Source organism: Rhinolophus hipposideros, assembly GCF_964194185.1.
Source record: "Rhinolophus hipposideros genome assembly, chromosome: X".
NCBI classification, from domain to species: domain Eukaryota; kingdom Metazoa; phylum Chordata; class Mammalia; order Chiroptera; family Rhinolophidae; genus Rhinolophus; species Rhinolophus hipposideros.
Genome location: NC_138046.1, coordinates 44,835,779 through 44,862,381, shown reverse-complemented (window position 1 = coordinate 44,862,381; position 26,603 = coordinate 44,835,779). Strand labels below are relative to the sequence as shown.

The following is a 26,603-nucleotide window of genomic DNA, read 5'->3' as shown; positions in this document are numbered from 1 at the left end:
ATAAGGGGCTAATATCCAAAATATACTAGGAACTCATGAAACTCAACAACAAAAAAACACACAGCCCAATTGAAAAATGAGCAGAGGACCTGAAGAGACATTTCTCCAAAGAGGACTTACAAGTGGCAAATAGACATATGAAAAAATGCTCAACATCACTAATCATCAGAGAAATGACAATAAAAACCACAATGAGATATCACCTCATCCCAGTCAGAATGGCTGTCATCAACAAGACAAATAGCAACAAGTGTTGGAGAGGCTGTGGAGAAAAAGGAACTCTCATACACTGTTGGTGGGAATGCAGACTGGTTCAGCCGCTATGGAAGGCAGTGTGGAGGTTCCTCAAGAAATTATGAATAGAATTACCATATGTCCCAGCAATCGCTCTCCAGGGTATCTACCCGAAAAATTTGAAAGCATTTCTGTATAGAAACACGTGTACTCCAATGTTCATTGCAGCTTTGTTTACAGTGGCCAAGACATGGAAACAAACAAAATGGCCTCCGATAGACGAATGGATAAAGAAGTTCTGGTATATATACACAATGGAATACTATTCGGCGTTAAGGAAATATGATATAGGAACATTTGTGACAACATGGATTGATCTTGAGAGTATAATGATGCTAAGCGAAATAAGTAGACAGAAAAAGCAGAGAAGTATGATTTCACTGATATGTGGTATATAAACCAAAAACAAGACAAAGAAATGAGAAACAAAAACTCATAGACACAAACAATAGTTTCGTGGTTACCAGAGGGTAAGGGGGTGGGGGGAGGGAGATAAGGGTAAGGGGGATCAAATATATGGTAATGGACGGAGAACTGACTCTGTGTGTTGAACACACAATGGGATTTATAGTTGATGTAATACAGACTGGTACACCTGAAATTATGTAATTTCATTAACAACTGTCACCCCAATAAATAAATTTAAATTAAAAAAAAAGAAATGCAAGATCTCTACAAGAACTTTCTGACACTATCAGAAAGAGCAATGTAAGAATAATGGGCATAGCAGAAGGAGACGAAAGAGAGAAGGGAACAGAGAATATATTCAAACAAATTGTTGATGAAAACTTCCCAAACTTGTGGAGAGAACTGGATCCTCGAATCCAAGATACAAATAGAACACCTAATTACCTCAATCCCAACAGGCCTTCTCCAAGGCACATTATGTTGAAGCTGTCTAAAATGAACGCCAAAGAAAGAATCCTGAAGGCAGCCAGGGAAGAGAAGACAGTAACCTACAAAGAAAAGTCCATTAGATTATCATCAGATTTTTCAGCAGAAACTCTACAAGCCAGGAGGGTGTGGAACCAAATATTCAAACTATTGAAAAAGGGAAATCATGAACCAAGAATAATATATCCATCAAAGATATCATTTAGATATGAAGGAGGAATAAAGACCTTTCCAGACATACAGAAGCTGAGGGAGTTTTGTAATACACGACCTGCACTACAAGAAATACTAAAGGAGAGTATTTGACCACCATCAACAGGGACAATTTGTGGCAACACAAAAAGGGTGAGAGTAATGACCTCAACCGGAATATGGGAATGGGAAAAGTAAACGTGCAGAAGAAAAATGGAATACTCTAAATATCGAACTTTCTTTTACATAAACTTAAGGGTAACCACTCAAAAAAAATCGAGAACTAAAATATATACTGTAATAAAAGAAGCAGAGGGAAACATCATAGAATACCACCACACAGAAACAATAGACAACAACAAAAAGGCAAAGAAAAATGGAGACACAGCCTTAACAGAAAACTAAAGATAGAATGACAGGAAATCCTCACGTATCAATAATCACCCTAAATGTAAATGGACTGAACTCACCAATAAAAAGGCACAGAGTAGCAGATTGGATCCAAAAACTAAACCCAACCATATGCTGTCTCCAAAAGACACATCTCAGCTACAATGACAAGCATAGACTCAAAGTGAAAGGGTAGAATTTGACACTCCAAGCAAATGGTACTCAGAAAAAATCAGGTGTAGCCATTATGATATCAGATGAAATAGACTTCAGGGTGAAAAAGATAACAAGAGACAAAGATGGACATTTCATCATGGTAAAGAGGACTATACAACAAGAAGACATAACAGTCATCAATATTTATGCCCCCAATCAGGGAGCACCAAAATATACCAAGCAACTACTAAAAGAACTAAAGTGAGAAATTGACCAAAACACAATTATACTAGGGGACTTAAATACATCTTTGACAGCTATGGATACATCATCCAAACAGAAAATAAATAACTGCTATTTGTCACCATGTACCAAAATTAATTCAAAATGGATCAAAGACTTAAGCATAAGACCTGACACAATAAGCTGCATAGAAGAAAACATAGGTAGTAAACCTGTGGACCTTGGGTTCAAAGAGCATTTTATGAGTTTGACTCCAAAGGCAATGGAAGTAAAAGCTAAAATAAACGAATGGGACTACATGAAACTTGAAAGTTTCTGCACAACAAAAGAAACCATGGACAAAATAAAGAGGCAACCAACTGAATGGGAGAAGAGTTTTGCAAACAGTGCCTCCAATAAGGGGCTAATATCCAAAATATACAAAGAACTCATGAAGCTCAACAACAAAAAAACAAAGAACCCAATTGAAAAATGGGCAGAGGACCTGAAGAGACATTTCTCCAAAGAGGACATACAAATGGCAAATAGACATATGAAAAAATGCTCAACATCGCTAATCATCAGAGAATTGCAAATGAAAACCACAATGAGATATCACCTCACCCCAGTCAGAATGGCTATCATCAACAAGACAAATAATACACGTGTTGGAGAGGCTGTGGAGAAAAAGGAACCCTCATACACTGTTGGTGGGAATGCAGACTGGTGCAGCTGTTATGGAAGGCAGTGTGGAGGTTCCTCAAGAAATTACGAATAGAATTACCATATGACCCAGCAATCCCACTCCTGGGTATCTACCCAAAAAATTTGAAAACATTTATCCATAAAGATACGTGTGCTCCAATATTCATTGCATTTTTATTCACGATGTCAAAAACATGGAAACAACCAAAATTTCCTTCCATAGATGAATTGATAAAGAAGTTGTGGTATATATACCGAATGGAATACTATTCGGCGGTATGGAAAGATGATATAGGAACATTTGTGACAACTTGGATGGATCTTGAGTGTATAAAGCCAAGCGAAATAAGTCAGACAGAAAAAGCAGAGAACCCTATGATTTTACTGATATGTGGTATATAAACCAAAAACAACAAAAGAACAAGGCAAACAAATGAGAAACAAAAACTCATAGAAACACACAATAGATTAGTGGTTACCAGAGTGTAAGGGGAGCGGGGGTGGGAGATGAGGGTAAGGGGGATCAAATATATGGTGATGGAAGGAAACTGACTGCATGTTGAACACACAATGGGTTTTATAGATGATGTAATTCAGAATTGTACACCTGAAATCTATGTAATTTCACTAACAATTGTCACCCCAATAAATTTAAAAAAAAGATTATGCAGTAATTTTATACTTGTTGTATTAGAGATTAACGCTTCTTTAATTTACTCCATGTCAAAGTTATAGTTTGGACTCAGCTTTTGTTTCATTCTTCTGAGGTCTGTTTTTTAATTAAAAAATGGGCAGAGGACTTGAGGAGACATTTTTCTAAAAAAGACATACAGAAGGCAAGAAGACATATGAAGAAATGCTCAACCTCACTAACCATCAGAGAAATGCAAATAAAAACCACAATGAGATACCACCTCACCACAGTCAAAATGGCTATCATCAATAAATCAACAAACAACAAATGCTGGCGGGGATGTGGAGAAAACACTAAATTAAATTCTTTTTGGGACTCTACTCTAGTTTTAGTAGGAGTAGTAATGAGGAAAAAAACAACAATGAAAAACCTTTCAGGAATAGTGAATTAGATTCTATTTAATGTTAAGATTTTGTCCTGAGGGGGTTGTATAACTCTAAACTTTATTAACCCACTATTATCCAACTACACTTTTATAATTATTTTTTATATCAAGGCTTACTATTGTATTCTTGTCTTGATAGCCTTATCTTAATAGACTAGAGGTATTTAGTCATTTCCTCTTGGACCTATTTATTACCTATTCGATGACCTTATTCCTCCAGTCCTTATTTAAAACTTGTTTTTCTTCTGCATACTCATATATCACCCTTACCTCACCGACCAACCAACCAACCAACCAACCAACCAACCAACCAACCAACCAAAAAACCTTTAAAAAAGATTAAAAAAATAACCCGTAGTTCCCTAAGTTATCTGGGAGTTATTTGTATTGACAGATACAACTATCCATCAGTCTCAAATGTCATATCTCTTGAAGGTAATAAAGAAACGTTGAAGATGATCTCCAGTTATACCCCCAAAGAACAGAACTGCATTTTAGCAAGGTAAGGAAAACCACTGCTCTTTACCCCTTGTCACAATTTCATCTGAAAGAGCCTACTGAATGCTGAGAGGATCTCAAGAGGTATTTTTCAGTTTAACACAAGTATTTATGTAAAGTGGACTAGGGAGCCACAGTTATGAAATACAACTTTCGTGTTTTGGATTTCTTTTTTTTTTAAATTTATTGGAGTGACATTTGTTAGTAAAATTACATAGATTTCAGGTGTACAATTCTGTATTACATAATGTATAAATCCCATTATGTGTTCACCACCCAGAATCAGTTCTCCTTCCATCACCATATATTTGATCCCCCTTACCCTAATCTTCCAGCCCCCACCCCCACCTTACCCTCTGGTAACCACTAAACTAATGTCTGTGTCTGTGAGTTTTTTCTCTCATTTATTTGTCTTGTTCTTTTGTTGTTTTTCGTTTATATACCACATATCAGTGAAATCATAGGGTTCTCTGCTTTTTCTGTCTGACTTATTTTGCTTAGCATTTGTCGTGCAGAGCGGCAGGCGGGGTCTCTTCTTTTCCTCCCCACATAAAAATGCGGGACATGGTGAGGCCAAAAAGGAACACCCACGGAGCCATAGATAGGGGAGTCAAACCAATATATTCTCGCTGGTGGCTGGGCTGGAGACACAGGAAGCAGGATCTACATCATCTGCAACCCGCCATCCTAACAGCAGTCCGCGCTTGCCAGCCACTGTCTTCTTGCTAGCCCCCATTTTTTTCTGCTAGCGTAGCCACAGCAGTTATATTAGTGGCCAATGGTTCACTGGTTACAGCTGACGGCCAACTAGCCACAGCTGATGGCCATCCAATCACAGTTGATGGCCATTTACTACCTGAGCCAGCACCTTTCTATGTGAGGCTGAGAGCCTGGAAATTGTTTTCTGGGGCTCTGTCCCCAAACTCCACCCCTACAGGGTCTCACCTCACAATCTACGCGACAAGCGTCTTCCTCCAGGAGCCCTGTGTGAGGATCCTGGTGGTGAATGCAATATCCTGGACACAGCCAGGCTCTCTGGGCACAGCCAGGGTTTCTCAGGGCACCACCAGTACTTCTGGGCACAGCCAGACTTCCTGGGCTTCTTAGGGTACCACATGTCTCCCCGGGCACAGCAAAGGCTTCTCAGGGCACTACCACTCTCTCTGAACACAGCCAGACTTCCTGGACTCAGCCAGGGTTCTCAGGGCGCTGCCACTCTCCCTGGGCTCAGCCACACTTCCTGGACTCAGCCAGGGCTCTCAGGGCACTGCCACTCTCTCTGGACACAGCCAGACTTCCTGGACACAGCCAGGGCCTCTCAGGGCACTGCCACTCTCTCTGGGCACAGCCAGGGTTCTCAGGGCACCACCGCTCTCTCTGGGCCTCTCAGGGTACCGTGCCAGAACAACAGCGGCTCACAGTCAAGGTGCTTACATGTTCTCGATGGCGGCCAGTCAAGACACAAAAGCAAACATCTGCCAGTTCCACTACATGGTGGTATATTCCCAAACAGTCAAGCGTCCATTAAATCAGGGATAGAAGCAATTCCCCATAGTCCATAGTATTCGCCAGGGCTGTCCTGAGGGTGAGGGATGACCTTGACCTCACCCTCATCTCCCACGGAGGACTCAGCAAGCGTTTCCTCCTGGGACTACAAGTCTTGCATCCGGGCTGCCTCAGTAAGCACTTCCCAGCCCACAGGGCCACAATAACCTTCGCTTTCCCTTGCCTCTGCTGGTTGGGGTACCGTCCACATCTTCGCACCCCTCCAAAGGGGTCCAGCTCTCCAGCATCTGCTCCTCCTGGTCTTCCTCAGACTGAGTATTCATACGCACAAACTGCTCCACTGCACTTTGGAGAGCTTTAGCCGACACCATATCCTGCCAACTACACCACCTGTGGTGCGGAATGGCAGGCGGGGTCCCTTCTCCTGCTCCCCACATGGCTTAGCATTATACTCTCAAGATCCATCCATGTTGTCACAAATGTTCCTATATCATCTTTTCTTACCGCCAAATAGTATTCCATTGTGTATATATAGCACAACTTCTTTATCCATTCATCTATCAAAGGACATTTTGGTTGTTTCCATGTCTTGGCCACCATAAACAAAGCTGCAATGAACATTGGAGTACACGTGTCTTTATGGATAAATGTTTTCAAATTTTTGAGATAGATACTCAGGAGAGGGATTCCTGGGTCATATGGTAATTCTATTAGTAATTTTTTAAGGAACCTCCACACTGCCTTCCATAAGGGTTGCACCAGTTTGCATTCCCACCAACAGTGTGTGAGGGTTCCTTTTTCTCCACAGCCTTTCCAACACTTGTTACTATTTGTCTTTTTGAAGATAGCCATTCTGACCGGGGGTGAGGTGGTATCTCATTGTGGCTTTTATTTGCATTTCTCTGATGATTAGTGATGTTGAGCATTTTTTCATATGTCTATTTGCCATTTGTATGTCCTCTTTGGAGAAATGTCTCTTTATGTTGTCTCCCCATTTTTAAATTGCGTTTTTGTTGTTGTTGTTGTTGTTATTGTTGTTGGTGAGCTTCATGAGTTCCTTGTATATTTTGGATATTAGCCCCTTATCGGAGGCACTGTTTGCAGAAATTTTCTCCCATTCAGTTGGTTGCCTCTTTATTTTGTCAATGGTTTCTTTTGCTGTGCAGACTCTTTTAAGTTACATATAGTCCCATTTGTTTATTTTAGCTTTTACTTCCATTACCTTTGGAGTAAAATTCATAAAATGCTCTTTGAACCCAAGGTCCATAAGTTTACTACCTATGTTTTCTTATATGCAGTTTATTGTGTCAGGTCTTATGCTTAAGTCTTTGATCCATTTTGAATTACTTTTGGTAAATGGTGACAGATAGCAGTCCAGTTTCACTCTTTTTCACGTGGCTATCCAATTCTCCCAGCACCATTTATTGAAGAGGCTGTCTTTCCTCTATTGTATGTTTTCAGCTTCTTTGTCAAAAATTATCTGTCCATATTTATGTGTTTTTATTTCTGGGTTCTCAATTCTATTCCATTGGTCTATGTGTCTGTTTCTCTGCCAATACCATGCTCTTTTGATTATTGTAGCCCTGTAGTACCAGCTAAAGTCAGGGAATGCGATACCTCCAGCATTGTTCTTTTTTCTTAAGATTGCTTTGGCTTTTTGGGGTATTTTGTGGGTCCAAAAAACTCTGATGATTTTTTGTTCTATTTTTTAAAAAAATGCCATTTTGATTTTGATGGGGATTGCATTAAATCTGTATATTGCTTTGGGTAATATGACCATTTTAACTATGTAGATTCTTCCAAGCCATGAGCACGGAATGTGTTTCCATTTCTTTGTGACTTCTTCAATTTATTTCAAAAATGTCTTATAGTTTTCAGCATATAGCTCCTTCACATCCCTGGTTAAGTTTATTCCTAGGTATTTTATTCTTTTAGCTGCAATTGCAAAGGGAATTGTTTTTTCTATCTCTTTTTCTGAGATTTCATTGTTTGTATATAGGAATGCAATGGACATTTGTACGTTGATTTTGTAGCCAGCAACTTTACTATATTCGTTGATTGTTTCTAACAGCTTTTTGGTGGAGTCCTTAGGGTTTTCTATATATAGCATCATGTCATCTGCAAAGAGTGATAATTTAACTTCTGTATTCCCAGTTGGATGCCTTTTATTTCTTTCTCTTTCCTGATGGCTCTAGCAAGGACTTACAACACTATGTTGAAAACTAGAGGTGTTAGGGGACAGCCCTTTTGTGTTCCTGAATGTAGAGCAAAGGGCTTCAGGTTTTCACCATTAATTATGAGATTACCTCAGGGCTTGTCGTATATGGCCTTTATTATGTTATTTTCCTTCTATACTTATTTTATTTAGTGTTTTAATCATCAATGGATGTTGTATCTTGTCAAATGCTTTTTCTGCATCAATTGATATAATCATATGATTTTAGTCCTTTATCTCTTTTATGTGATGTATCACATTGATGGATTTGCGAATTTTCAACCATCCTCGTGCCCCAGGGATGAACCCCACTTGGTCATGGTGAATAACGTTTTTAATGCATTGTTGTATTCGATTTGCTAGAATTTTGTTTTGGATTTTTACATCTGGATTCATCAGAGATATTGGTCAGTTGTTTTCATTTTTGTGTTGTCCTTACCAGATTTTGGTATCAGGATAATGTTGGCCTCATAAAATGAGTTAGGGAGTATTGTATCTTCTTCAATTTTTTGGAAGAGTTTGAGCAGGATTGGTATTAGATCCTGTTTGAAGGTTTGGTAGAATTCACTTGTGAAGCCATCTGGTCTCAGACTTTTGCTTTTAAAGGAAAGGTTTTCGACGACTGATTCAATTTCGTTACTGGTCATAGGTCTGTTTAGATTTTCCAGTTATTCGTGGTTCAGCCTAGGAAGGCTATATGTTTCTAAGAACTTGTCCATTTCTTCTAGTTTATTGAATTTGGTGGCATATAGTCCTTCATAGTATTCTTGCATGATCCTTTGTATTTCTGTGGTGTCCGTGATAACTTCGCCTTTTTCATTTCTGATTTTGTTAATTAGTGTCTTCTCTCTTCTTATCTTAGTGAGTCTAGACAAGGGTTTGTCAATTTTGTTAATCTTTTCCATGAACCAGCTCTTTGTCACCTTATTTTTTTCTATTGTCTTTTTGTTCTCTATTTCATTTAGTTGTCCTCTGTTTTTTGTTATTTTCTTTCTTCTGCTGATCTTGGGTTTCACTTGTTCTTTTTTGTCTAGTTCTTTAAGGTGTAACATGAGGTTATTTATTTGGGATTTTTCTATTTCTTGAGATAGGCCTGTAATGACATAAATTTCCTTCTTAAAACTGGTTTTGCTTCATCCCAAAAATTTTGGTAGGATGTATTTTCATTGTCATTTCTTTCTATGTATCTTTTGATCTCTCCTCTAATTTCTTCTTTGACTCAGTCATTCTTTAAAAGTATGTTGTTTAATCCCCATGTATTTGTGTTTTTTTCTGCTTTCTGTTTGCAGTTGATATCTAATTTTAAAGCCTTATGATCGGAGAATATACTTGGTATGATTTCAATCTTCTTAAATTTGCTGAGGCTGACTTTATGTTCCAATATATGGTCTATCCTTGAGAATGTTCCATGTACACTAGAAAAGAATGTATAGTCTGATGTTTTAAGATGAAGTGCTCTATATATGTCAATTATGTACATTTCAACTAATGTGTCATTTAGGGCTGCAATTTCATTATTTATTTTCTGTTTGGATGATCTGTCAATAGCTGTTAATGATGTATTTAAGTCCCCTAGTATAATTGTGTTTTGGTCAATTTCTCCCTTTAGTTCTGTTAGTAGTTGTTTGGTATATTTTGGTGCTGGCTGATTGGGGGCATAAATATTGATGACTCTTATGTCTTCTTGTTGTATAGTACCCTTTTCCATTATAAAATGTCCATCTTTGTGTCTTGTTATCTTTTTCACACTGAAATCTCTTTCATCTGATATCATTACGGCTACACTTGATTTTCTCTGAATCCCATTTGTTTGGAATGTCAATTTCCACCCTTTCCCTTTGACTCTGTGCTAGCTCGTGAAGCTGAGATGTGTCTCTTGGAGACAGCATATGGTTGGGTTTAGTTTTTTTGATCCAATCTGCTACTCTTTGACTTTTTATTGATGAGTTCAGTCCATTTACATTTAGGGTGATTATTGATATGTGAGTATTTCCTGTCATTCTATGTCTAGTTTTCAGGTAAGGCTGTGTCTCCATTGTTTCTTTGCCTTTTTGTTGTTGTCTATTATTTCTGTGTGGTAGTATTGTATGATGTTTCCCTCTGTTTCGTCTTTTATTACAGCATATATTTCAGTTCTGGTATTTTTTTGAGTGGTTACGCTTAAGTGTATGTAAAAGAAAGTTTGATATTTAGAGGATTTCATGTTGTTCAGCCCGCTTACTTTCTCCATTCCCATATGGTCCATATGGACCGGTTCAGGCCCTTCCTCTCCCACTTTTTATGTTGCCACAAATTGTCCCTGTTGATGGTGGTCAAATAGCCTCCTTCATTATTTCTTGTAGTGCAGGTCGTGTATTGGAAAATTCCCTCAATTTCTGTATGTCTGGAAAGGTCTTTATTCCTCCTTCACATCTAAAGGATATCTTTGCTGGATATATTTTTCTTTGCTCATAATTACTCTCTTTTAATAGTTTGAATATTTGGTTCCACTCCCTCTTGCCTTGTAGAATTTCTGCTGAAAAATGTGATGATAATCTAATGAGCTTTCCTTTGTAGGTTACCGTCTTCTTTTCCCTGGCTGCCTTGAGGATTCTTTCTTTGGTGTTAATTTTAGACAGCTTCAATGCAATGTGCCTTGGAGAAGGCCTGTTGGGATTGATGTAATTAGGTGTTCTATTTGCTTCTTGGATTCTAGGATCCAGTTATGTCCACAAGTTTGGGAAGTTCTCATCAACAATTTGTTTGAATATATTCTCTGTTCCCTTTTCTTTTTCTTCTCCTTCTGGTATGCCCATTATTCTTACATTGTTCTTTCTAATAGAGTCAGAAAGTTATTGTAGAATTTTTTCATTTCTTTTAAGTCTCAAGTCTTTTTCTTCTTCCATCTCTGTAGTTTCCAGGTTTCTATCTTCGATGTCACTGATTCTTTCCTCCATCTGTTCAACTTTACTAACTAAGCTGGTTATTCATTCTTAATTTCTTCTATTGAGTTCTTGATCTTAGAAATTCCATTTGGTTCTTTTTTAAAATGTCAATGTCTTTCATCAAATGCTCATGTTGTTCTTTGATTGTGTTTCTGAGTTCATTAAATTGCCTTTCTGTGTTTTCTTGCATCTCGTTGAGTTTTTTCAAACTGCAATCTCTAATTCTCTGTCATTTAAGTCACATATTTCCATATCTTGAAGTTCCTTTTCTGGAGGCTTTTCATTTTCTTTCTGAGTTGTCTTGTTGCCTTGGTTATTCATGGCAATTGCTGATTTATTATTTCTCTTCCTAGACGTCTACAGTAGTGTCTTCTGCAACAGGTTGATAGGAAGAGGTCTTTGTTTTGTTTTCCAATACTTGTTGTTAGAACGTTTTATTTTGTCTCCGACTGCAGCCTTTTTTTCCCTCTCTCACACAGTAGTGCTATGTTTTCTCTGCACCTTTCCAGCTTCTCACAATGGGGGAATTCCCTGGGAAACGGGCTTCTCCTCTGTTAACATTTCACCTGGGTTGTATGGTGCCATGTCCCTGTGGGGATGCGGTTAGCTTTTGAAGTTCCAAAGTTCTTTCTGCACCAGATTCAGGGCCTGTATGTTTCAGCAGTTTTGTTTACTCCTGCAGGGATCCTCCCAGATAGTTGGGGACAGGGGCAGGGTGAGATGTGAGAGGTGGCCCAGAGCAATGGCATCGACCACCACCACAGCCGGTCTGCTTCCACAGCTCCCCCCCCTTTGCCGGAACTAGTTGGGGTGTGGAATATGTGTCTGAGGTCCACAGTTCTCAGAACTGCAAGTATTCTGTTCTTTTGATCTGACACTGCTACTCTTCCGCTTCTAGAACCGGGCAGGTCGGGGCGGGGTGAGCTCTGGGAGGGTAGGGAGGGGTCTAGTCTCAGTGCCTAAGGTTTCGTTCTTTGCTCAGCAGTCAGGGCTTAAACCACCATTTCCTGCCATCTTCCCTCAGTCTTTTCTCCAAGTTGTCTGCTGTGAGTGTTGGGTTCAGCCGTGTTATATGCTGTCCCCTCAGCCCTGTCGGCCATAAGCGGAGCCCTAGCCCTTCGGGTTCTTCCCTCTCCCATAGCTGTGGTAGTTCCGGGATGGTGCGAGCTCGAAGCACTAAGCTAGGTCTGCGTTTTGCACCTGCGCGTCTTTGTCTACTCACTTCTCCCTTCCCACCTCCCCAGCTCGCGCGATTTTCCCTCCTTTAGGTGAATTCAGCAGTGGGCCTATTCATCTTGCTTGTCTGCTGTGTAGGGAGTCTTTTTGGAGTTATTGTTCTTCGATTAGTTGTAAATTCCAGGGGAGCTTTACAGAGGCTCACCTCACACCGCCATTTTGAGGATGTCTCTTGAATTTCTTTAATCAGAGTTGCCATTAACAAAATCGGTTGTTGAGAACATATAAATACACATGCTTTTAGAGTATGAGAAATTCTGGCAATATTGATTTTTCCTTATAACTTGGGGTTGCAGAATTTTATTTTCTCACAGTTCTGGAAGCCAGAATTTCAAAATCAAGGTGTTGGCAGGGCAGTGCTCTCTCTGAAGGCTCTAGGGGAGAATCCAATTTTGCCTTTTTAGGTTTCAGTGCTTATAGATATGCTTGATGTTCCTTGGAGTTGTATAACTCCAATCTCGGCCTTCACCTTCACATATTCTCTATTTCTTCTTTTAATATTGATCATATTAAATAGTTTTATTGTTACTTGGAGAGATACTGATCTTTCTTGAAACTGAGTCTTCTAAATCTTCAATGCCGGCAACCCCCTAACTTGCAGTTTTGGAAAATCATTTGTGTAGCAGCTCATTTTGTAGAGAAAAATATTGTCTGGGTTTTGTTTGTTTTTGTGGAATATAGACTTTCAGTTCATATTTTAACTGACATAGAGACATGCTGTGCATTTGAAACTTTTAGATGTGAGTGGGCTTCACTTTGGGTACTTTGCCCTGGTGCAGGAGTCTCTGATACTCCTCTCTTACAATACCTCCATCTGTTGAGAAAGTCTCCTTGTGTACTGGGTATTTCTACCTGGTTGGAATCACAGAGTGCTTTAAAAGAAGACTGAAAAGGGTCTCAGCTGGAATGACACTAGAGAGTGGAGAAGTGGTGCATCTGTACTTTCCTGTTCTGAGTATAGACACTGAGGAAGTATCCTACCTATCCTTGAAAATAGAACCTCATGGTCCAACTGGAACTCCGTATGGAATCATGTGAAAACAAAGACATTTTTTCTTCTTTAGTTCATTTGTCCCATTTTCATCTATAGTTTATTTTTCCTTTGAGTAATTCTGGTCCTGGGAGACAATTCTTTTCCAGCCTCCTTCAGGATTCGAAACTCATCTGGAAAAGCTGGCCTTTAAAAAAATTTCTCCAACTTGTTTAGGGGCTTTCAACATGCAGTCCTGAAACCAAATATGTTCCACCAGACCTTGGGGTATGACTCACTTAAAACGTGAATATATTTTTCTTTTTGATGAGTAAACAGACATAAATTATACGCCTTGAAGGAATTTGAGAAATTTTATCTAACCGAAAAGCTGAGTTCATTTGCCCTATATATAATAGAAGGATAAAATTAATTTTGATTCATTTATTTGTGTCCAAAGAAAAGGTTAGTTTGCCTAGTTCCATCACATCCTACATAGGGAGAGTTTGTAGTGTGAAAATTGCTGCTCAAGAAGACTGTGACCCTTTTTGTGGCCTTAAGCACTGCATGTTTCACTTTTTTAAAGAGTAGATTACGGATATTTATTGAATAGACTTAGTCTGCTTCCTCTGATCCTGGACTTTTGAGAATGAAGTTCTGACAGACACCTGAATTATTGGAACCTCAGTAGCTCACAGGATTGTGTTTCTTACTCAAACACAGTAATTTGAAATTACAAAAACACCCTCAAAATGAGGACATTGCTGATTTGTTCAAGGTGGGAGTATTCAGTCTTAAAGTAGACATGTGGATTGAATAGAAAGCAATTAGAGGCTGCAGTTTGGCCCTTGAACAACATAGGTTTGAACTGAGTGGGTCCAGTTATACATGGATTTTTTTCAATAAATATGTACAATAGTGTAAACATGTTTTTCTTATGATTTTATTAAAAATATTTTCTTTTCTCTAGCTAATTGTAAGAATACAGTAGATAATACATATAACATACAAAATATGTGTTAATCGATGTTTATGTTATTGGAAGGCTTCTGGTCAATAGTAGGCTATTAGTAGTTAAGTTTTGGGGCAGTCAAAAGTTATAGGTTGATTTTCAACTGTGCAGGTGGTTGGCACCCCTAACCTCTATCTTGTTCAAGAGTTATCTGTATACTAATTTGAGACTTAATGAAACCACAGATTTTTCTTCCAATTATATTTCAGAGATTGAGAAGGATTACAGAGGGTTGTTTTTTTAAGTGGAAATGAAGTCACAATTCAGAAGAGATTTATAGATTTTAATGAGTATAAATCATGTTCTACATTCTGGAAGTAGTGTCTTTGGAATGTAAACCTTAAGGTATATATGAATTCTCAAGCTTGCCTGCTAATCAGTGTGGCTTAGTTTGAAGACAAACAATTAAAATTGATTGATAGCTATTGATAAGGTCTTTTATTGGAAAATTTGGGGCTAAATATATAAATCCCAAAATCTGAAATCTCTGACCATTGTATTAAACTTTGGGCCATTTTTGGGTTTATGTGAAAGTATATTCTTTTCTTTTCATGAAATTATTGACAGTACACTTGAGAGTTACTCACTATCCTTGCTGCATTTGCTGCAAACCTGGAATTGGAATTTGATGTGCTCTGATTGAAACAGTTCAGCCTATTAAATTCCAGAATTCTCATTGATTTGATTCACAATGATGAGTGAACACCACTAGGCCTAAAATTGTTGATCTTTGCATGAATACTGTGCTTTTTGTATTTTTCTATTACTGCTGAATATCAATAATTTTGAATAGTTGAAAGATGCTGCTTTTGCATTGTTGTGAATTAAAAATAATGTGGTCTGCCAAATCTGAAATTCTAATTGTATGGGATTACTATTAAAACAAAAGTGGACATCTCAAAACTTGTTCATCTTCAAAAAATGACTCCTAATGGAGTCATTGGAGTTGCCCAACAATGTGAATATACTTAATGCCACTGAAATGTAACCTTAAAAATGGTTAAAATGGTAAAGTTTGTTACGTATATTTCTTTTTATTAAATTTATTGGGGTGACAATTGTTAGTAAATTTACATAGATTTCAGGTGTACAATTCTGTATTACATTGTCTATAAATCCCATTGTGTGTTCACCACCCAGAGTCAGTTCTCCTTCCATCACCATATATTTGATCCCCATTACCCTCATCACCCACCCCCCACCCCCTTACCCTCTGGTAACCACTAAATTATTGTCTGTGTCTATGAGTTTTTGTTTCTCATTTGTTTGTCTTGTTTTTGGTTTATATACCACATATCAGTGAAATCATAGGGTTCTCTGCTTTGTCTGTCTGACTTATTTCACTTAGCATTATACTCTCAAGATCCATCCATGTTGTCACAAATGCTCCTATATCATCTTTCCTTAACGCTGAATAGTATTCCATTGTGTATATATACCACAACTTCTTTATCCATTCATCTATCGAAGGACATTTTGGTTGTTTCCATGTATTGGCCACCGTAAACAAAGCTGCAATGAACATTGGAGTACACGTGTCTCTATAGAGGAATGCTTTCAGATTTTTGGGTAGATACCCAGGAGAGCGATTGCTGGGTCATATGGTAATTCTATTCGTAATTTCTTGAGAAACCTCCACACTGCATTCCATAAGGGTTGCACCAGTCTGCATTCCCACCAACAGTGTATGAGGGTTCCTTTTTCTCCACAGCCGCCTCTCCAACACTTGTTACTATTTGTCTTATTGATGAAAGCCATTCTGACTGGGGTGAGGTGATATCTCATTGTGGTTTTCATTTGCATTTCTCTGATGATTAGCGATGTTGAGCATTTTTTCATATGTCTATTTGCCATTTGTATATCCTCTTTGGAGAAATGTCTCTTCAATCCCTCTGTCCATTTTTCAATTGGGTTGTTTGTTTTTTTGTTGTTGAATTTCATGAGTTCCTTGTATATTTTGTATATTAGCCCCTTATCAGAGGCACTGTTTGGAAAAATCTTCTCCCATTCAGTTGGTTGCCTCATTATTTTGTCAATAGTTTCTTTTGCTGTGCAGAAGCTTTTCAGTTTCATATAATCCCATTCGTTTATCTTAGTTTTTACTTCCATTGCCTTTGGAGTAAAATTCATAAAATGCTCTTTGAACCCAAGGTCCATAAGTTTAGTACCTATGTTTTCTTCAATGCAGTTTATTGTGTCAGGTCTTATGCTTAAGTCTTTGATCCATTTTGAATTAATTTTGGTACATGGTGACAGATAGCAGTCCAGTTTCATTCTTTTGCACATGGCTATCCAATTTTGCCAGCACCATTTATTGAAGAGGCTGTCTTTCCTCCATTGTATGTTTTTAGCTTCTTTGTCAAAAATTATCTGTCCATATTTATGTGGTTTTATTTCTGGGTTCTCAATTCTATTGCATTGGTCTATGTGTCTGTTTTTCCGCCAATACCAAGCTGTTTTGATTATTGTAGCCCTGTAGTACAAGCAAAAATCAGGGAGTGTGATACCTCCAGTATTGTTCTTTTTCTTTAATATTGCTTTGGCTATTCGGGGTCTTTTGTGGTTCCAAACAAATCTGATGATTTTTTGTTCTATTTCTTTAAAAAATGCCATTGGGATTTTAATGGGGATTGCATTAAATCTGTATATGGCTTTGGGTAATATGGCCATTTTAACTATGTTGATTCTTCCATCCATGAGCACGGAATGTCTTTCCATTTCTTTGTGTCTTCTTCAATTTCTTTCAAAAATGTTTTATAGTTTTCAGCATATAAATCCTTCACATCCTTGGTTAAGTTTATTACTAGGTATTTTATTCTTTTTGGTGCAATTGCAAAAGGAATTGTTTTTTCTATCTCTTTTTCTGAGATTTCATTGTTGGTATGTAGGAAAGCAACGGACTTTTGTACGTTGATTTTATAGCCAGCAACTTTACTGTATTCATTGATTGTTTCTAATAGCTTTTTGGTGGAGTCTTTAGGGTTTTCTATATATAGCAACATGTCATCTGCAGAGAGTGACAATTTAACTTCTTCATTCCCAATTTGGATGCTTTTATTTCTTTCTCTTGCCTGATAGCTCTGGCGAGGACTTCCAACACTATGTTGAAAAGCAGAGGTGGTAGGGGACAACCTTGTCGTGTTCCTGAACGTAGAGCAAAGGGCTTCAGCTTTTCACCATTAATTATGAGATAAGCTGAGGGTTTGTAGTATATGCCCTTTAATATGTTGAGGTATTTTCTTTCTATACCAATTTTAGTAAGTGTTTTAATCATAAATGGATGTTGTATCTTATCAAATGCTTTTTCTGCATCAATTGATAGAATCATATGATTTTTGTCCTTTATTTTGTTTATGTGATGTATCACATTGGAGGATTAGCGGATGTTGAACCATCCTTGTGCCCCGGGGATGAACCCCACTTGGTCGTGATGAATAATCTTTTGAATGCATTGTTGTATTCGATTTGCTAGAATTTTGTTTAGGATTTCAGCATCTGTATTCATCAGAGATATAGGTGTGTAGTTTTCTTTTTTTGTGTTCTCCTTTCCAGGTTTTGGTATCAGGGTAATGTTGGCCTCATAAAATGAGTTAGGGAGTACTGACTCTTCTTCAATTTTTTGGAAGAGTTTGTGCAGGATTGGTATTAGATCCTCTTTGAAGGTTTGGTAGAATTCACTGGTGAAGCCATCTGGTCCAGGACTTTTGATTTTGGGAAGGTTTTTTTTAATTAATTAATTAATTTATTTATTTATTTATTTATTAGTTTCGGGTGTACAAGACAAAGTAATACTTAGACGTTCATCATTTATATCCCTCACACTGTGAACCCCCCTACCCCCATCCACTATCCCTCCGATCTCACACTAAGCCATCACATTATATATGTAAAATTATAGTTGGCATTCATTAATGTTTAGCTTCTGGTGTACAATGCCATGATCAGGTATCCACAGTATCCCTGAGGTGGTCTCCCAAATAGGACGCATGTCCATCGGATACCCAACAAAATCTTTACAACATTATTGAATACCTTCCCCAAATTAATTTTCAAAAAACCCTGAGGCCATCTTGTGGTTACCAGCTGCTTCCAAATCCCTTCACCTTCCCCCTTATCCCTAACCCCCCCAACACACACCCATCTAACAACTCTCGGTTTTTTCTTTGTGTCCTGATTTTGGGAAGGTTTTTGATGACTGATTCAATTTCGTTACTGGTGATCGGCCTGTTTAGATTTTCCAGTTCTTCATGATTCAGCCTTGGACGGCTATATGTTTCTAAGAACTTGTGCATTTCTTCTAAGTTATTAAATTTGGTGGCATATAGTCTTTCATAGTATTCTTGGATAATCCTTTGTATTTCTGTGGTGTCCGTGATAACTTCCCCTTTTTCATTTCTGATTTTGTTAATTAGCGTCTTCTCTCTTTTTATCTTAGTGAGTCTAGCCAAGGGTTTGTCGATTTTGTTAATCTTTTCCATGAACCAGCTCTTTGTCACATTAATTTTTTCTATTGTCTTTTTGTTCTCTATTTCATTTAGTTCTGCTCTGATTTTTGTTATTTCCTTTCTTCTGCTGACCTTGGGTTTCGCTGTTCTTCTTTTTCTAGTTTTTTAAGGTGTAACATGAGGTTATTTATCTGGGATTTTTCTTCTTTCATGAGATAGGCCTGTAATGATATAAATTTCCCTCTTAAAACTGCTTTCGCGGCATCCCAAAAATTTTGGTAGGATGTATTTTCATTGTCATTTGTTTTTACGTATCTTTTGAGCTCTCCTCTAGTTTCTTCTTTGATTCAGTCGTTCTTTAAAAGTATGTTGTTTAATCTCCATGTATTTGTGTTTTTTCCTGCTTTCTTTTTGCGGTTGATATCCAATTTCAAAGCTTTGTGATCAGAGAATATGTTTGGTATGATTTCAATCTTCTTAAATTTGCTGAGGCTGATTTTGTGTCCCAATATATGTATGGTCTATCCTTGAGAATGTTCCATGTACACTAGAAAAGAATGTATAGTCTGATGTTTTAGGATGAAGTGCTCTATATATGTCAATTATGTCCATTTCATCTAATGTGTCATTTAGGGCTGCGATTTCATTATTTATCTTCTGTTTGGATGATCTGTCCATAGCTGACAATGATGTATTTAAGTCCCCTAGTATAATTGAGTTTTGGTCAATTTCTCCCTTTAGTTCTGTTAGTAGTTGCTTGGTATATTTCGGTGCTCCCTGATTGGGGGCATAAATATTGATGACTGTTATGTCTTCTTGTTGTATAGTCTCCTTTACCATGATGAAATGTCCATCTTTGTCTCTTGTTATCTTTTTCACCCTGAAGTCTGTTTCATCTGATATCATTATGGCTACACCTGATTTTCTCTGGGTACCATTTGCTTGGAGTGTCAATTTCCACCCTTTCACTTTGAGTCTATGCTTGTCATTGTAGCTGAGATGTGTCTCTTGTAGACAGCAAATGGTTGGGTTTAGTTTTTTGATCCAATCTGCTACTCTGTGTCTCTTTATTGGTGAGTTCAGTCCATTTACATTTATGGTGATTATTGATATGTGAGGATTTCCTGTCATTCTGTCTTTAGTTTTCTGGTAAGGCTGTGTCTCCATTGTTTCTTTGCCTTTTTGTTGTTGTCTGTTATTTCTGTGTGGTGGTATTCTATGATGTTTTCCTCTGTTTCTTCTTTTATTACAGTATATATTTCAGATTTGGATGTTTTTTGAGTGGTTACCCTTGAATTTATGTAAAAGAAAGTTTGATATTTAGAGTATTCCAGTTTCTTCAGTACGCTTACTTTCTCTATTCCCATATTCCAGTTCAGTCCTTTACGCTCCCCCTTTTTATGTCTCGGTTGCCACAAGTTGTCCCTGTTGATTATGGTCTAATAGCCTCCTTTAGTATTTCTTGTAGTGCAGGTCGTGTATTAGAAAATTCCATCAGCTTCTGGATGTCTGGAAAGGTCTTTATTCCTCCTTCATATCTAAAGGAGATCTTTGCTGGATATATTATAGTTGGCTCATGATTTCTCTCTTTCAATAGTTTGACTATTTGGTTCCATTCCCTCCTAGCTTGTAGAGTTTCTGCTGAAAACTCTGATGATAATCTAATGGGCTTTCCTTTGTAAGTTACCGTCTTCTTTTCCCTGGCTGCCTTGAGGATTCTTTCTTTGTCATTGATTTTAGACAGCTTCAATACAATGTCCCTTGATGAAGGCCTGTTGGGATTGAGGTAATTAGGTGTTCTATTTGCTTCTTGGATTCGAGGATCCAGTTCTTTCCACAAGTTTGGGAAGTTCTCATCGACGATTTGTTTGAATATATTCTCTGTTCCCTTCCCTCTTTCTTATCCTTCTGGTATGCCCATTATTCTTATATTGCTCTTTCTGATGGACTCAGAAAGTTCTTGTAGAGTTCTTTCATTTCTTTTAAGTCTCAAGTCTCTTTCTTCTTCCCTCTGTGTAAATTCCAGGTTCCTATCTTCGATGTCACTGATTCTTTCCTCCATCTGGTCAACTCTACTACCTAAGCTGGATATTTTATTGTTAATTTCTTCTATTGAGTTCTTAATCTCCAGAAATTCTATTTGGTTCTTTTTCAAAATTTCAATCTCTTTTGTAAAATGCTCATGGTGTTCTTTGATTGTGTTTCTGAGTTCATTAAACTGCCTTTCTGTGTTTTCTTGCATCTCGTTCAGTTTTTTCAGAATTGCAATCTTGAATTCTCTGTCATTTAAATCACAAATGTCCATATCTCTAACTTCCTTTTCTGGAGACTTTTCACTTTCTTTCTGAGCTATCTTGTTGCCTTGGTTATTCATGGCAATCACTGATTTACTATTTCTCTTCCTAGACATCTACAGGAGTGGCTTCTGCAACAGGTTGATAGGTATGCGAAGAGCTTTTGGAGTTCCAAAGCTCTTTCTGCACCAGATTCAGAGCCCTTATGTTTCAGCAGTTCTGTTTACTCCTGCAGGGATTCGCCCAGATAGGTGGGGCCAGGGGCGGGGTGAGTTGTGAGAGGTGGCCCAGAGCAATGGCGGCGACCACCACCACAGCCAGTCCTGCTTCCACAGCTCCCTCCCCTTTGCCGGAACTAGTTGAGCTGCGAATCTGTGTCTGTGTTCCACAGTTCTCAGAGCAGCAAATATTCTGTCCTTTGATCCGACACTGCTACTTTATCACCTCTAGCACCGGGCAGTTGTGGGAGGGGCGAACTCTGGGAGGGTAGGGAGGGGGCGGCTAGTCTCTGTGCCTAAGGCTTCCATTCTCCGCTCGGCAGTGAGGGCTTAAACCACTGATTTCAGCCCTCTTCCCTCAGTCTTTGCTGCCGGGAGCGTTGTGTTCAGCTCTGCTATATGCTGCCCCCTCAGCCCTGTGGGCCATAAACGGAGCCCTAGCAGTCTAAGTCCTTCCCTCTCCCGCAGCTGCGGAAGATCCGGGAGCAGCGGGCTCCGAGCACTGAGCTACGTCTGTGTCCTGCGCCCGCGCGGCTCCATCTCCGCACTTCTCCTCTCCCTCCTCCCTCGCTCGCACGATTCACCCACCTGGAGGTGAATTCAGTAGTGGGCCTCTTCGTCTTGCCTGTCTGCTGTGCAAGGAGTCCTTTGTGGAGTTATTGTTGTCCGATCCGTTGTAGGTTCCAGGGGAGCGTTACAGAGGCTCACCTCACGCCACCATTTTTTCCCCCTCTCTTATGTATATTTTATAACAATAAAACAAATGAACTTTTCTACTTGGATGTACACAACAAATAGACACTGAAAACAATGTTGGAATATCTGGTGCTTAATTAAGAGAAGAAAAAGTAATATTACCCTGTGGCACATTCAGGTTGGTATAATGGTAGCTGAGAAAATATTGTATGAACATACAGTAACATAGAGATATTCTGTAATAAAAATAAGAGAAATTATGAAATAGGAAACCGAGTTTCAGGAAAGTAAAGGACTAAAACATGAGGGGAAAAATATGAGAGTTAATGAGGGTTGGAGGGCAGTGAATGTAGAACTCAAGGGTGTGTCCATGGTCATATGCCAAGCATATTCCCATGAGAGTGAGGAAGTGATCACAATGGTTTCCAAATGGAGAAGTAAATAAAATTTGCAAATGAAGATTACATGAGCAGAAGGGGTTAAGTGACAAAGTAGTTGGGAGATGATCTATTATTACCAAATTGATGAAATATTGCAGTGAATTTATTTGAAAATCAATGCTTTGTCAATTTTCAGGGGGATGGGGACCTGAAATTATGATGCTCATCTGCTATCTAGTGAGGTAAGTAATGCAAACTTTAGTTTTGTTGTGCAATATCTATTTTTTAACACTTCTATTCCTATTAACCACTTTGTTACCTGGAAGACATTCGTGTTCTAAAAATACTTGTGGTTTTCTCTCTCTCAGTATTATATCAATTTGTGTAAAGTGAAAAACACTGAAACTGTAATAATGGAAATATACACATAATGTTAAAGTCAATCAGACCTTACAACAGACTATGTAACACAATTGGTACTATATATAAACAGCGGGACAGTGGGAGAGAGGGAGGTTTATGGGAGGGGATGGGCCATTGCTATATCTATTACCTACAATTTTAGTACACAGAATCAGATCATATACCATGGATCCCCATGTGTAAAAATGAAAGTGAATAATAATAGCTAATATTTATTGAAAGCCTAAAATATGCTGAGTATTGGGCTATGCATAAGTATATTAGCTGTTTTATTTTATTTAAATTTTATATTTCTACAGGGAGGAAATGCTCCTGTTATTATCCCCATTTTTCAGAAGAGAAAAGTGAGGTTAAATAACTTCAGGCTTAGTGAAATAACTTAAAGCAATTAGTAGGAAAAAACAGGATAAGGAGGCTGAGGGGTGGGCCTATCCATTTACTATCTATCTCCCCCATACAGCCCCTTAGTCTTCATGTTGTTCCTTTGTCATTTTTTTTATCCCCTTCAAAGTTTCCCCTGGTACTCATTTTTGCCTCATTTCAAAGGCATAGTATTTGTTTTTCTTGTCTGAGAGAAAGGAACCTGGTGAGTACACAATGTGATTTGCCTCAGAGCTCAGACCCAGAAAGCGGTGGGTCTGCCTGTTGCCCATCAGATGTCAAGCACCTCTTGGTTTAACCTGTTTGAATCTGACTCCTGGTAATATTGATACAGGTATGAAAATGGACATTAAAGTACTTCCTGTGCCACACTAGCATTTTCTCATTTATTTACTATAATAGTCCTATAAAATGGGGGAACTATAGTCATCTTCAATTTAAAAATGAAAAAAATTTAATGTCCTGAAAATTCGAGTGACTTACTTCAGGGCATATAGCTGGTGAAATTCTCTGGCTCCAAAGTCCCTGCTCTTTCTACTGTACCATGCTGCCTTCTTAATGAGTTAACTAGGCTACTAGGCTTGCTAGGACGTTCCCCAAAATTGTTTGATTCAATGGCATAAAACAGCCCTGGTTACATTGTAAATGTGGCCAAGCTGGAAAACAAAGCCTCTCCTGTGATATGCTTGAACTGACCTCCCTCAAAGAGGTGAACCCTAAAAGTTTGGAGGTCACACCATAGCAGATGTTGCTCCAGCATTCTACAGAATTACATACCCTGAGTATGAATCCATCTTTCAAATACATGTCTCAGCTTTCTTGTTTTTTTTTTTTTTTTTTTTAATTAATTTTATTGGGGTGACAATTGTTAGTAAATTTACATAGATTTCAGGTGTACAATTCTGTATTACATCGTCTATAAATCCCATTGTGTGTTCACCACCCAGAGTCAGTTCTCCTTCCATCACCATATATTTGATCCCCTTTACCCTCATCACCCACCCCCCACCCCCTTACCCTCTGGTAACCACTAAATTATTGTCTTTGTCTATGAGTTTTTGTTTCTCATTTGTTTGTCTTGTTCTTTTTGGTTTATATACCACATATCAGTGAAATCATAGGGTTCTCTGCTTTTTCTGTCTGACTTATTTCACTTAGCATTATTCTCTCGAGATCCATCCATGTTGTCACAAATGCTCCTATATCATCTTTCCTTAACGCCGAATAGTATTCCATTGTGTATATGTACCACAACTTCTTTATCCATTCATCTATCGAAGGACATTTTGGTTGTTTCCATGTCTTGGCCACCGTAAACAAATCAGCTTTCTTGTTGAGGGGCTGCTAGGGACTTAGTTCTGATGACAATTACCAGTATCCAGACAGTGAGCCATCCATGATCACTGCCCACTACGTCCAAGTATATAGGGTGGGGTCTTTTGTTATGTGCTGTCATAAAAGTTCCCCTGAAGAGCACTTAGTTAACATGTAATTATATATTCACTAATGTTATCATTTATTTAATGTCTACCACTACCATGTATGCTCCATGAAGGCAGGGTGAGTACCTGTTTTCTGTATCCCAAATACCTAGAAGAGTGCCAAATAAACATTTGTTGTTGAATGAATGAATGCTTTTCCATCAAAGAATCAGATTATCAGTATTTTTCCTTACTTATCTAGCCATAAAGAAAATATGCAGAGGCTGTATGTGCCTTGGATAAATGGGCCTGTTTTTTGAGGGCTGTCTAATCATTTGTTTAGAAAAATGCTGACTCTTGTCCTGCTACTCTTGACTCTGGAGGTCTTAAGCCTCCTGGAAAGCAGAGAAGCACTCAGCTTACCTCTTTCTGGTGGTATTTGATTGCCACCTTCAGCTTGGCCAGGTCATGGTACTTCTGAGGGTCAAGCTCTTCACTGTGGTCATCTCGATGGTTGAGAATGATCTCCAGTTCTCGGGAGCTCCGAGCTTGGTCCAGCAGGTCTTTGGCAAAGAGCTTGCACTGTTGGGAGAGCTCCTCATACTCAGCCTTGAACTCATTCTCCACCTTGCTGAGCTCCTTGAGCTCCCAGCCCAGGTGGAAAGCAGTTAGGATGGGGTCCTTGCTTGATAAGGCAATGAGTGAGGGGCTTGCCAAAGCTTTATAGATGTTCAGCCGGGAGCGGGAGTGGCGCAGGCTGTCTACCTCTGAACCGGACACACACTCCACACAGTTGCAGCGGATTTGGTGAGGCCGTGGGATAGTGACCCGTTTTTGGACAAGCAATTTGATGATTTCATAGTTGTTGGTGTGGGCAGCCAGCATGATGGGAGTGATGTCCGGTGTGAACTCGGAGAACTGGTTGTCCATCATCAAAGTGGGGACCTAGATACAATAAAACAACAACAACAACAAAACATAAAAGGGTAGGATTGAAGCTTGCAAAAAGAGGGAGCACAGGGCCTATCAAATCTTAATGATTCAGGAATCTGAGTCACCATTCTTTTGTCTATTCTCCTTACCATAATGGCTATTTGTGGAATGCTTACTGTTTGCCAGTTACTGTTCTAAGCACCTTACATCTATTTACTCATTTAATCTCCACAACAACCTTTTGAGGTAAATATTCTCCTCAACTGAAGAAGCTGAGACACACAGACGTTAAAAAACATACCTAAAAAAGAAACTATTGACAAAATAATGAGGCAACCAACTGAATGGGAGAAGATTTTCGCAAACAGTTCCTATGATAAAGGGCTAATATCCAAAATATACAAGGAACTCATGAAACTCAACAACAAAAAAACAAACAACCCAATTGAAAAATGGACAGAGGACCTGAAGAGACATTTCTCCAAAGAGGATATACAAATGGCAAATAGACATATGAAAAAATGCTCAACATCGCTAATCATCAGAGAAATGCAAATGAAAACCACAATGAGATATCACCTCACCCCAGTCAGAATGGCTTTCATCAACAAAACAAATAGTAACAAGTGTTGGAGAGGCTGTGGAGAAAAAGGAACTCTCATACACTGTTGGTGGGAATGCAGACTGGTGCAGCCGCTATGGAAGGCAGTGTGGAGGTTCCTCAAGAAATTTCGAATAGAATTACCATATGACCCAGCAATTGCTCTCCTGGGTATCTACCCCAAAAATATAAAAGCATTTCTCTATAGAGACACGTGTACGCCAATGTTTATTGCAGCTTTGTTTACGGTGGCCAAGACATGGAAACAACCAAAATGTCCTTCGATAGATGAATGGATAAAGAAGTTGTGGTACATATACACAATGGAATACTATTCGGCGTTAAGGAAAGATGATATAGGAGCATTTGTGACAACATGGATGGATCTCGAGAGAATAATGCTAAGTGAAATAAGTCAGACAGAAAAAGCAGAGAACCCTATGATTTCACTGATATGTGGTATATAAACCAAAAAGAACAAGACAAACAAATGAGAAACAAAAACTCATAGACACAGA

At 38.6% G+C, this 26,603-nt stretch overlaps 1 protein-coding gene across 4 annotated transcripts in view; it reads right to left on the bottom strand.

Moving 5' to 3' along the window:
- TRPC5 (transient receptor potential cation channel subfamily C member 5) overlaps positions 1–26,603 on the bottom strand; it is a 364,801-nt gene that overhangs the window by 130,026 nt on the left and 208,172 nt on the right. For all 4 annotated transcript variants that reach the window (XM_081042360.1, XM_081042359.1, XM_081042361.1 and 1 more), the window contains one exon: positions 24,975–25,496. In XM_081042360.1, coding sequence (XP_080898486.1) covers positions 24,975–25,496 — 522 coding nt within the window. The remainder of the gene's footprint in view (positions 1–24,974; positions 25,497–26,603) is intronic.